Raw genomic sequence first — 13,467 nt, forward strand, 5'->3', positions numbered from 1 at the left:
GAGAAATCGAGGGGAAGGGGGGAGGAGGGTGCGGAAGTTCTATACAACCGTCTATGCTACCTCCAGAATTTTATGAACAAAATTGAGCTAATGGACTTGGGCTTCAAAGGCCTAGAGTTCACCTAGCATGGAACTCGAAATGGTGACCTCATTGAAAAACGGCTGGATAGAGCAATTGCAAATAGTAGATGGCAAGAACTCTGGCCAAATACCTTGGTTACTCACGGGATCATGATGGGCTCGGACCATTGCCTACTCATTGTCCAATGTGAACCTTGCGTGCATTTAGGAAAATGGTTGTTCAGGTATAAGGCTTTCTGGGCCAAAGATGAAGAATGCAAGTATATTGTCAAGAGGTGCTGGAACTTAAGTAACCTTGGGAGTTGAGGGGAAACGTGGCAGAAGAAGCTAACTGCTTGTAGATCTCAACATGTCAAATGGAGTAAAAAGAAATTTAAAAAGTGGGGACTGGAAATTGAACACATGGTACAATAGCTCGATGCCTTGCAAGAAAATTGGGAGGATAATCAGGACAAGATTGTTACCGTGACCAACCGTGTTGACATGCTCAAGAGCATGAGGAACAGTATTGGCAGCAATGCTTTAGAGTGTGGTGGTTTCGAGAAGGAAATGGTAATACTACCTTATTCCATCGTTCTACCTTGCAACGCCGGCGACAAAATAAGGTAGAAAAAAAAAATTAAAGATGGTAACGGTGTTTGGGTGGAGGGCTCGTGACACGCCCGACCTCGATATCCTCCAAACACCAGGGTAGGCACGTGTTAGCCGACACCCGAATGTGACGAAGCCATATTAACATGCATGTACAAATATGAAGAAAAAATTAACGTAAAATAAAACACGTAAATTTTACTAATAATGAATATGCAAATGTGGGAACATGTTCAAAGCATACAACTAATCAAGAATACTGTAGAAAGAATATTATGAAAAGGTACAAACAAAGGAATGGGTCCTACACCGAAAAGACTTGAAGATACCAATGTGGGATTGCCTTGACGCCGGGATTGTATGCCTTGATTCTAAGTCCTGAAAGGGGCGCAAAACAAAGCATGAGCGGACCAAGTTTATATATATGTAATACTAAAACAATTATTCTTCAAACGTACTAACCCCTAGTTTTAGAAAACTCATATAGATACTAAGTGTTTTGGGAGGGTAATGTAGGGCCTACGGGTGAAAGATTTATATATGCCTTTGAGCGAGCGATATAGGGCCTTCGGGTGAATGATATTTATATATGCCTTTGGGCAGGTGATGTGGGGCTTTCGGGTGATTATGAAACCACTACTAAGCACACTATATATGATATATGTTTTACGAAGGTTTTATGGCATGCTTATTGCAAGAGGCCGGCTTCCCGGTCAAATTGAAGGCATATATAAATCTTCCGCCCGTAGGCTCTACATCACCAGCCCGAAGTGACACGTCCCGATCTCGATGTCCGAGGAACAGTGGGATGACCACGTGCTGGCCGACACCCGAGGGTGATGCAAGCCATTTAACGAATGCATATACCGAGAACATGTGAAACATGCATATAAATTTTGCGCATAACTACGTAATGTAATATTAATATACAAACCTTACCAAAATAATATAATAATATTATTCAGCTGTCAATAAAATTATAGTGATAATGCATGACAAGTTTAGAGCATACATTTATTTCAGAATACAAGCGGAATGTGTGACAGAAAGTGTTATTACATGTGATGTGAAAAACAGAGAGGATGGCACAATATCATTGGTAAAGGAATGCCTCGTAGCTCGGATTGTATGCCTTGTTCCTATGTCCTGAGGGGCACGAAACAAACATAAGTGGACCAAGTTGATATATAAGTAGTACTAACATAATTATTCAACAATGTACTAACCCCAAAGTTTATGAAAACTCATATAGCATAATAAGTAATAGGCTTTTCGAAAACTCTAGCATGCCATAAAACCTGTCAAGAACATATATCATACATAGTGTGCTAAATACTGGTATCAGTATTGCCCGTAGGCATATAGAACTCTTCCTTCGCTCGAAGGCATATAGAACACTTCATTTGCTCGATGGCTTTCATTCACCCGTAGGCTCCTATAGCACCCACCCGAAGGCATATATAAGTATCAATCGCTGTAGGCTCCTACAACACCCGCCCGAAGGCATATATAGATATCAATCGACCTGTAGGCTCCTACAGCACCCGAAAGCATATAGTGACCACTAGATAAGCACAAAAATCATTGAACATAATATTTTCGAACATAAGTACATATATCTCAACGGAGCTCAGTATCTCAAACATCATATCTTAAAACATCTTCATAGGATATCGTCATCCATCATATATACTACAAATAACATAAAAATCGATAAAGTATGGTATTCCAAAATATTCAGTAAAGCATGATATTTCATAAAGTGTAAATTTAATTTACTCATAAACGTTTCATAAAACATAACCATTAAATCATGTTTTTCATGTATGCATTTCTAATACTAAAATATATATTTTAGAAGGGGTTAACTTACAAATACTCTGTCATCGAAGAGCCATGCAAAATAAGAGGGACGGAAATGCTGTTAGTAAATGCACCTAAGCACATAAAGGGTCCAATTAATAAAACTCTACTATAACGATTGAATTTCAAAAAACAAACATCATAAACGGATTCAGGACGTCGAAAAACATAGAGGGGAACCTATGGTACCCCTACGCACCATCATGTGCTGCCCCAAGGTGGCAGCCCCAACGGCCACGAGCCGAGATGGGTCGCCAGAAAGTTGGCTAGAAAAGTCACCGGCACTGTCGTAGATGGCGGCGGAGTACAATACCTCCAACGGAGGCACGTCTGCTCCATGTGCCGGCATATGTGGCCCTTCACGCGCTCCCACGCGTAGGTTCATATGCCAACTTGGTTTGGGTTTGGGCCGGTCCGGTTCTGGGCTTTGGGCTTAGACCTGGGCTTTTGGGCTTGGGCCTGGGTTCCATGGTTCTAGGCCAAAGGGTTTCTTTGAGTTGGGCTTGGGCCCTGGTTTTGTGGCCCAAATGCCTGGTTTTGGGTTTTAGGTTTAATGGGTTGGACTTTTGGGTTAATAGGTTAGGCTGGCCAGTTGGGCTGTTTTATGTCCCAACAAATTGGGCCAGACAAGGGTGGTTGGTTGGGTTTGACCCTGTTTCGGCGAAAGAGAAGATCGAAGCTTCCTGAGCTCCGATCGACTCCGATACTTCACTAAACTTAACGATCTAACCATAGAAATAAAGCTACGAAGGAGAGGAAGAGGTTAGCACCTTCGTGGTTCCTCGCCGTTGCCGAAGCTGGTCAGAGTTTGGCTTAAAAGCCATGGGGCTTGCCGAAGAGCTTCTTGGGTTCTTTGTGCTTCACAGAGGATGAGGGAGTAAGAGAGCACAGAGTGAGGTGAAGGTGAAGGATGGTGTCGTTGCCTTTGTGGGTAGATGTGTCCTTGGGGGAGAGAGAAGAGTGAAAGAGAGATCTACGAGAATGAGATAGAGTGTACTTGAGGGGAAGAGAAGAGAGAATGAGAGAAAGAAAATGAGGAAGGGGAGTTGCCACGTGGTAGCTAAAGCAAGAAGGAGAGTTAGGAGGAAATCCTAAAAGTAAAGGGGATCCGGATTCGGTAAGGGGATAGAGGACAAAAATCTCCATGTGGGTCCCCTTGGTTCGCAATATAAGAACGTACGATACGAACCACAAAATATCCGAAAACGTTCGACGTTCGAACGTAAAATCTTCGTTATAAATCCAATCCAAATCCAAATCCGTTCGCACCTACATGTTCATGGCGATAAATTCGATAAGAATTAATTAATTGAATTATGACTATGCATTTCGACGAGATGGTCAAACAAAGTCAACTCAAGGGTAAAAAGGTAATTTCATAAGTCCATTAATATAAAAATACACTAAATTTGGAATAGAGTTTCACACAAAGGCATATATAAATCTTCTGCCCGTAGGCACATAGTATGAATAACCACTAAATAAGCACAGAAAATCATGAACATAATCGTTCCAAAATATATCTCATTGGAGCTCAATAGCTCAAACATCATATCATAAATCATATTTATAAAATATCTCAGTAATGTAAATTCGATATAGCATGATATTTGATAAAGCGTTTCATAAAATCATAAACGTTACATAAAACGTAGTCATAAAATCATGCTTTTCTAGTAATTAAAACATGCATTTTGGAAGAGGTCCACTCACAAATATTCCGTCACCGAAAAGCCGCTCAAACTAGAGAGGACGAGGTCGTCACAACAAACGTACCTAAGCACATAAAGGGACTAATTAATAAAACTCTATTAAAATGATTGAATGTGGGAAAATAGACGTCGTAATCGGATTCAGGACATTAAAAAAAACCTAAGGAAGGACCTCGAGTTCCCTCATACATCGAAAAAATTGGCTGGAAAGTCGCTAACGCCGCCGTCCACAGTACTTTCAGCAGTGGCACATGTGCTCTATGTGCCGACCATGATAACCCTTCACCCGCACCTATACACCGACTTTCGAAATCTGGGAATTGGGTCCTGGTCGGGTCGAATCTGGGTTTTGGGTTGCTGGGTGAGGCCGGTTGCTGGGTTTTAGATTTGATTTTGGATTACGGGTCGGGTTAACCTGGTTTCAGGCCATGGGTCGTTCAGAATCTAGGTAGAGGTTCTAGAACTCCGTTTGAGCTTATTTCTTCACCATTTTCAGCGTTCTAGCTATAGAAATAAAGCTTAGAATGAGAAGAAGAGATTCGTACCAATTTGGAGATGTGTTGTGGCCGAAAAACGGCTTGCAAGTCATGGAATCCCTCGTGTTGTGGCTGGAAAACGGCTTGCAAGTCACGGAATCCCTCATCGAAAACTGGGTTTAGGATCCCCGGGTCATTTCTATATCTAACAAGTGAAAATGACTTAAAACCTACCTTAATCAAACCCTAAAATACATTCTAAAATGTTCTAGGGACTTACTAACATCAAGAGTAGCGAGACATCGTTGGGGGTTTGTCGGGGATGAAAGTGAATGGTGGTTTGTACCATTGTCGAGTGTTGCAGCTTTGGCCTGGGTTTGAGATAGTGAATGGGGAAGTCTTAAGGTGGTGGTGGTTGGCAAAGGTGCTCGCCAGAATGGCGAGTGGTGGTGGTAGTACATTCTTTGTTTGCAGAGAAGAATAGAGAGAGAAAGAGAGCCAGGTACCAAAAAGCAGAGGTGGGCCCTCACTGGCACACTAAACAAGCCCAAAAAAAACAAACAACATAAAATAATATCTCTGACTTGAAATTACCAATTTACCCTCGTTCTGAAATTTGTAAAAATTTGGGACAAGTCATTACTACTCGCAATGGATTACCAACCTAGTGGATGACAACTTTAAAACCTTATTTACATTGGATGGGCATAGGGATTAGGGTACCGTCCTTGATTGCGTCATACCCTCTGTATCCGAGACTATGAACGGCGAACTTACTAGGTTGGTGTTAGAAAAAGAGATTAAAGTTGCTGTCTACCAGATAGGTGCGGTTAAAAGCACTTGGTCCTAATGGATTTCAGGGGATTTTTACCATTCTTTTTAGGAGATAATAGTGGATAAGGTCAACGGGTTGGTGAAAGACTTTATGTCTGGATGGGCAATACCAGCTGGCTAAACTCTATGCACTTGGTCCTTGTCCCCAATGTGTTGTGCCTAGAATCTGTGTATCAATTTGGCCCAACCAATCTCTGCAACTACTCATTTAAGATCGTCTCCAAAGTCTTTGTTATCTACGCTAATCTCACCTATGCAGAATGCCTTTGTAGAGGATAAGCAAATTCAGGATAACATTGGAATTGTTCATGAGCTCTTCCACTTTCTCAAGCTTAGAAAGGTAAAAAGGAAGTTTAAGCTGCGTATCACGCTCGATATACACAAGGTATATGATCAAGTAGAGTGGGATTTCCTAGAGGCGGTTATGCTAAAAATGGGATCTTGCCGAGAGTGGACAAACCTCATCATGAACTGCATCTCAACAGTGGAGTTTGCAGTTATCGTTAATGGGCATCTGGAAAACAAGTTATCTTCCTCTCGGGTATCTGCCAATGAGACCCCCTATCTCCTTACCTTTTTCTCCTGATTAGTGATGTACTGTCTAGACTTATCCAAGATGTAATGACGAGTGGGTCTCTCAATGATATACAAATGAACCCTCATGGCCCCTCTATTTTTCATGTTTTCTTTGCATATGATACTCTTATCTTCCTCTAGGCCAACCAAAAAAATTGTGAGAAACCTGGTACAAATCCTAAGTTCCTACTGCCTTGCCTCAGGTTAACAAGTAAGCTTGCAAAAATCTATTATGTACTTCGGCACCAATGTCTCGTCTGACACCTGCACTCAGCTTGGAGCCATATTGGGAATTCCCTCCGTCATTGACCTCGGGGTCTACCTGGGATTTTTATCTATTTAGGGAAAATCAAAAGGGCAGGGACTAACTTACATTAAGGGGTGAGTCCTTGGCAAGATCAAGGGATGGAAGCAGGCTCCCTTTCGCTTGCTGGGAATGAGGTGCTCATCAAATCAGTGATACAAGCTATTCTTTCTTATCCAATGAACCTATTTAAATTTCTTGTATCACTGTGTAAAGAACTGGACTCTCTTATTGCTGGGTTTTGGTGGGGATAGCAAGGGGGAAAGGCGGCTCCATTGAATTAGTTGGTGTAAATTGGGGCTGCCCAAAAAGGAGGATGGAATGGGATTTAGGAATTTTCAGGATTTCAATGATGCGTTGCTAGCAAAGCAATGTTGGAGACTTATCCAAAACCTTAAGTCCCATTTGGGCTTAGATTCTGAAAGCTAGATATTTCCCCCACTCGACTTTTCTTGATGTTAAAAAAGGTTATCGTGCCTATTGGGCTTGGTCGAGCCTCACTATGAGCCCCAACACTATTTTGGCGGGGATGCATTGGCAAATTATGGATGGTAAGGACAATCGGGTTTGGTTAGATAGGTGGCTTATTGCCCTCTCTCCTTGTTGCCCCATCCCCCAATTCACTGGGCATGTTACTCCTAACACTCCGGTTTCCTCACTCATTTGCCAGACCACTCAGACTTGGGATTATGGTCATTTATAACTAATACTGAGATGAATACCATTCTGGATACCCATATTGGAGACTCTTTTCACCGTGATCATCTGATTTAGACAGCTGATCGTCGTGGTATCTTCTCGGTCTGTTTCGGTTACCACTGGATCCATTCTAAGAACACTACCCTTCAGTGAATGCCAGACATCACCCTCCAATGCTATTCATGGTTGGGTTTGGAATGGTATCTGGAAAATTCAAGCCCCGCCTAAGATCAGACCTTTTTTTTTATTTTTTTATTTTTTTTGGCGGGCGCTCTATAAGGAACTAGCAACTATGGAGGGATTATTCATGCGCCGATCGTCCCCCTCCTCGTTGTGCCTATATGCAAATCCTATGACGAGTCAATGGTGTAACTTTTCCCCTTTTGCCCTTGAGTGGAGCCTATCTAGTTTGGTGGGCCTCTTGGCCTTCAAGTTGATAGACACCAGGGCACATTCTTTGCTGTTTAGCTCTAAACAATGGTCAATTCGAATTATAGTCAAATGCCAGACAAGGATAGACTGCTATCTATCATTGCCTTTACATGTTGGAAGATTTGGAAGGCAAGATGCAGTGATATCTTTAATAATAAGTCCATTACTCCTAACCAAGTTGTGCTTTATATCTCTCACAGCCTTACTGCATTCTAGGAAGCCTATCGTCCTTTTCGTTGCCACCCCTCCCCAGGCGTCCATGAGCACCACTCAGGCTCCTTCTTGGTGGTGCCCCCCTTCCCCGACGAGGCCTTCCTGAAGGTCAACGTGGATGCCAGCTAGTTCCTTACCAATGGTAATGGATGTTCTGACGTGATTGTTCGTGACCATGGGGATTACTTTATGGCTGCAAGGAAGCTCACCATCTTGGCACCAAGAGTAGTGCTTATGAAGGCGTTGGTTTTGCTCTATGGTTGTGAGTTGGCTATTGAATTTGCTTATGAACAAGTCATCTTCGAGTCCAACTCTATGGAGGTAATCAATCCCTTAATGGGGGATATAACAAATGGCAGTTGGGAAGGATTCCCGATCTTGGTGAAAATCAAGATGCTTGGGGATTCTTTCCAAGACTGTCGCTGGTCTTGGACTCCAAGATCGGTCAATTAAACGGCGGATTGCTTGGCATTGCTAAGGAATTTGGAGATGTGCGGAAACACTTGGGTCAATCGACGTCCATCTTGATTGGTTCATGTGCTTAACAAAGATGGTTTACCCTATCCTCCGCAATGCTTATTTTGTTTTGGTGGTGTTGGGGGATGACGTGTTTGCTTTAGTTGCAATGTCTTAGCAAATGTAACCTCCTTCACTACCTTCTATCTTTTTTATTTGCAGTTTGCTTGCCTTTACTGTAGCTTTTCTTGTACTTCTGGCTTTTGCCCTGATAATGAATATTCTAGTTTCACCCCAAAAAATAAAAAAAACAAAGAACATTACCAGGCAAGCCTTGAAAGAGAATCATTGATTATTGACATTGATCTTAAATTACTTACACAAACTTTGAAAGAGAATCATTGATTATTGACATTGATCTTAAATTACTTACACAAACTTTGAAAGAGAATCATTGATTATTGACATTGATCTTAAATTACTTACACAAACTGACTTGTATTTTTTTTTTTTTTAAAGAGAAACAACTGGTAACAAGTCAAAAACATATATTTATTATGATTGTTATTATTTATTTATTGGGCAGTGAATGAAAAGAAGGTGGCATATATAGTAATTGAGGGTTTGCGAAAAAATAAAAAATAAAAAAAAAAGGGTAATTGAGATAAACGTAGATTACAGAAAGGCCCTACCATAATAATTGAAGTACACAAAATCCTCTCGTACCATCACACTCACGCCATGTGCCGCTTCATGCTTGCTTCTGTCGCCACTGCATTTCTCTCTTTTTTTTCTTTTTCCTTTTCTGGGTCCCAGACAATGCCAAATGTACACAGCCTGGTTGAACCAGTACACACTAGAGTTTCCTCTCAATTCAATTAATCAACCAAATAAACAATGGCTTGTATAAATCAATAATGCTAAAGTGCAGGTGTCTCAAATAATTTCCTCAACTATTTCTTGGCGTTCCATAGACTCTACTTGAGACACCATCGGCTTGGCTTGACGTTCCGTTCCATATTCATACAATCTCTCCCAACAAGGGCATTGGAGACAGTTGACTGCTGCTGGTGCGATGGAAAAAGGTCGAGTAAAACTTGACCGGTAAAATTTGGCGCCAACACGGATGCCGCTTCCCCACACTGGTTTAACCCAAAAACTACAAAAAGCGAAAGAAAAATCCTTCTAAGCTTCTAGTCTTCTCTCAAGAAAAGTAAGCTTCTTTGGCATTCTTCTTCAATGGATGGTCCTCAACTCTCTGCCTCTCTCCTCACACTTCTTGCACTCTCTTTCTTCTCAGGTAAATCTCTAAATTCAAATTATCTCTCCCACCCAATTCTTATATCTCCCGGAAAATCAAAACCCATTTCTCAAAATTTCATTTTTTCTTTAAATTTTTTTGGTTCTTGCAGAAGTGAACTCAGCTTCTTTCAAGCTAGTCAACAAGTGCCGCTACCAAGTATGGCCCGGAATACTTTCCGGCGCCAATTCGGCGCCTCTCTCCCCCACTGGCTTCGCGCTCAAGCCCGGCAAGTCCCGGACCCTCTCCGTACCCAACTCTTGGTCGGGGCGGATCTGGGCTCGGACTCTGTGCACCGAATACTCGCCCGGTAACTTCTCCTGCGTCACAGCCGACTGCGGCTCGGGAAAAATTGAGTGTGCCGGAGGCGGCGCTAAACCGCCAGCTACGTTGGCCGAGTTCACGCTCAACGGCGCCGACGGGTTGGATTTTTATGACGTCAGCTTGGTGGACGGGTACAACCTGCCGATGCTGGTGGTGCCGCGTGGAGGAACAAGACGGGGGTGCAGCCCGACTGGGTGCCTTGTTGACTTGAACCGCAAGTGCCCCAGGGCGCTGAGGGTGCGTGAGGGAGGATGGGGGAGCGTGGCGTGTAGGAGCGCGTGCGAGGCGTTTGGGGATCCACAGTTTTGTTGTAGCGAGGGGTACGCTACGCCCGACACGTGTCAACCGTCGGCGTACTCGCTGTTTTTCAAGCATACTTGCCCACGCTCGTATAGCTACGCGTATGACGACAAGACTAGCACTTACACGTGCGCCTCCGCCGACTACGTCATCATATTCTGCCCCTTGCCTTATACGAGGTAACATTATTCATGTACATACACGAGATGTGTTTTTTATTTCACATATAATTAGAGAAAAAAAAAAATTAAATGTATTAGCCTAGGAGGTACTCGAAGACAAGTAATTTGTTCATATTGTTCATATCGGGATGATATTATAACCTAATATGTCAAACTGTCCAAAAGTGTCGTAACCTAACTTGTCTAGGGTTTAGGATATTATTCAATTATCTTTATGAGTTATTGGAGTTGTTGAATATGATGGGCATGCTGAAGGTGCGGGGTGCATGCTCCCTAATTTGCACCTTTTCATGCGCCAAGGGTTGCTTAGAGCTACTAGCAGTGATTTCGGCAGTCCTCGAAATCCTGCCAATATGTTGTTTCAATGCCACAAAAACAGAGAACAATGTAGAAGACAAACCTGAAGGTTGATGTGCAAGTGGGGCTGTTTCTAAATGACCAAAACTTGTTGGTTAATTCAGGGTCTTGGCTCAAGGTTTTAAGAGTACAACGTTGTCAGTACAGCAGAAACTAAGATATAGTTTGTAGTTACAAGTAGAAATCTCTGTACATGATTATACGACCGCATCATTTTGTTTATTAGTGTCTGGTTTGTCACTACTTCATATAATTAAACTGGCGCTGCGACATCTGTGGTAAAACTGATCAAATTCTTTGAATTTATAAATTCGCAATGTACACTTGTGTCCTGTCTATTGCTTATCGGTGAAGTTTCACCAGTGGTTGTGAGGAAGACACCGAGTTCTATAGACCATGCCCCGTGCATTATACTTAGGGTAGTTGAAGGAGTTCTGTTAATTTGCTTCATCTATTACAATGCATAATGAACAATGGATATGTTGAGTCTTTCACGTTACGCAATTGAGTTAAGTCTCGTGAACATAACTGGTGCCTTGTCTGGAATTTTCAGTCTAAAGGTGTTGGGAGCTCGAAAAGATGGGGCAGCGCTACCACTGGTTAACAAGACCATGATGTACTTCTAAGGAGCCACCATGCAAGTGGTGCTTCCACAGGTCTGGTCTGGATGCCTCTAATCGTTCATTCTGCCTCTACTGCATGTGCAGCAGCACACATTTGGTCTTTCCAGTTTCGGTCTCTATTTATGTGCTTTATGACTATCCTTGTTTCTCACATTTCCAGGAAGGTAGTATTACAAATCCCGGGTGAAGAGCAGGTGCCACGGTCGATAACTAGCTTTACGCCTGACCTTCCTCGTTGCAGTTGCCATTAGTTCACTGGTAAGGATAGTGGAAAAAATTCCACCGTTCCAAGAAATCTTGTATGAACTCCTATATACATAGGACTGTTCGAATTTTGTGTAGTTGATCACTCCTATGAAGTCGTATGTACGTAGGACTGTTCGAATTTTGCCTCTGATAACTTGTTACTTCAAAAGATGAGTGTAATATTAGAAGAAAGAAACTCCAAATTTCTTAAATTGAAAAACTGCAAGTTCCAGTGAAGTAAAATTATACACTTTCCAGGATAGGATTGAAATGGATACAAAGATATCTGCACAAGGCATCTTGGGCTTTACTGGCCTTACACAAGTCCATTCGCTATGGATAAGCCATCCAAACCACTCGCTACGTGAACAAGTCCATTATAACACCCGAGTTGGCTATTAATACAGTTTCATAAAGTCTAAATTCATCGATCATCTAACACGGGAATGCGTTTTAATATCATACGAAGGGGACCCTATGTTACATGTGTTTGAGGGAACAAGATTCTATTCGGATTCTCTTTGTAAGGATCTTAGGGATAAGTTTACCATATCTATTCATTAGTCATTCTGCCGTCAAAAATTATTTTGAATTTTTTATTTAAAATTAAACACAAATAGTATTTAACGAAAGCTGACCGTACAATGTACGATGAACGATTAAGATGAATTAATCTCTAAGATTATCACAAATAGAATTCGGAGAAGATCCTCACAAAAGGGACAGAAGAAAATCCTCATCCGTGTTCGGGGACACTGTGAACTTGTCGAATTGGCTTAGGACATGTTACGTGGGCGGTAGTTTTATTTTAACCTCTGCTCTTAAAAAGAGCCACAGTTATTCAAATATCTGTAGTCCTTCTCTCTTTATTTCCAAATTTAGGACGCAAGTTAAGCAGTAAAGCCACGTGAAAGGTGCCAAGCTTTGCCTTTCAAATCGTAAAAGAGGAGTTTATGAAGAGGAAGACAGTCCTCAACAGAACGCAAAGTTTTGAAGAGTATTTGGGTGTACTGTATGCAATGGACTTAGGGGTGTAGTAAATTTGAATTTTAAATTATTTTAATAGATTTTTTTTAAGTGATAGATCTTAAAGAATTTTAATATACTCTACAATTCTACATAGATTTTGGCAAATTTATATAGATTTCCATATAAATTTTCTATGGATTTGTATGGACGTCTTCCATAGATTTTTTAGGATTTTTAGAAAAAATAAATAAATTTTATGTCAAAAAATTAAATAAAAAAGAGTGATTTCATCACTTCAATTAACAAAAATTCAAGAAATCTATTTCTTCCTCCGCCCATTTTCCTCTCTCGTGTGCCTTTCAATGGCTTCCAAAGAGAGTGCCTTCCGATAGCTAAAGCACCAAAAGCCGATAGTACCGAAGAAAATTCGATACATAAAACCCTAGCTTTGGTACGAAAGGGTGAAGCTATTTGTTAAATTATTTTCTATGAAATTTTAAGTCGGTATTGAATTTCTTAGAAATGTTGGGCAAAATGGAATATGGGCATTTTGAAAAATGGAGGTTTTAGTTGGTTTATGTGAAGTGGGTTTTGGAATTGGAATATGGGTTGTGATATTGGCTTGGTGAATTTTGATGATTTGAGTGTGAATGGATCCAAAAGGCTGCCACGAAATTATTGCTCTACATCTTCTTCTCTGCAATCACCTTGGCATACTCTGTATGGCAATCCATCACCTTGGCTTTTGTTTTTGTTTATAGTTTGAACAGTGATGTTGAAGGCAATGATAGGGAAGGGAGGGACGGGGAAGATGAATGTTCATCTTCTGTGGTCGCGTGAAAAGAAATATGAGGGGGAAGGGTTGGAGTCTTGATTGCCTTTGGTATATATACCACCCGCCTACAAATCCATCCAAATCCTTCACTGAT

The 13,467-nt window shown here is 41.5% G+C and overlaps 1 protein-coding gene across 2 annotated transcripts; it reads left to right on the forward strand.

Moving 5' to 3' along the window:
* The first annotated feature begins 9,141 nt into the window (after positions 1-9,141).
* Positions 9,142-11,819, forward strand: LOC103941218 (thaumatin-like protein 1b). Of its 2 annotated transcripts, XM_018645985.2 has the most exons (4): positions 9,144-9,537; positions 9,650-10,340; positions 11,254-11,356; positions 11,484-11,819. In XM_018645985.2, the coding sequence occupies exons 1-3, from the start codon at positions 9,477-9,479 to the stop codon at positions 11,324-11,326; spliced, it is 825 nt and encodes a 274-aa protein (XP_018501501.2). In that variant the 5' UTR covers positions 9,144-9,476; the 3' UTR covers positions 11,327-11,356; positions 11,484-11,819. The 2 variants fall into 2 exon arrangements, with proteins under 2 accessions (XP_018501500.2, XP_018501501.2); XM_018645984.2 differs by having other exon boundaries at positions 9,142-9,537; positions 11,254-11,819.
* Positions 11,820-13,467: the final 1,648 nt, after the last annotated feature.

Source organism: the organism of the source record quoted next, unplaced genomic scaffold (genome assembly GCF_019419815.1).
Source record: "Pyrus x bretschneideri cultivar Hongxiangsu unplaced genomic scaffold, Pyrus_bretschneideri_v1 Contig7, whole genome shotgun sequence".
Lineage (NCBI taxonomy): Eukaryota > Viridiplantae > Streptophyta > Magnoliopsida > Rosales > Rosaceae > Pyrus > Pyrus x bretschneideri.

Coding starts and splice junctions, on each gene's coding strand:
- LOC103941218 (XM_018645984.2), top strand. CDS start 9,477: ATGGATGGTCCTCAACTCTCTGCCTCTCTCCTCACACTTCTTGCACTC. Junction 9,538..9,649: donor TGCACTCTCTTTCTTCTCAG/GTAAATCTCTAA, acceptor TGGTTCTTGCAG/AAGTGAACTCAGCTTCTTTC. Junction 10,341..11,253: donor TGCCCCTTGCCTTATACGAG/GTAACATTATTC, acceptor TGGAATTTTCAG/TCTAAAGGTGTTGGGAGCTC.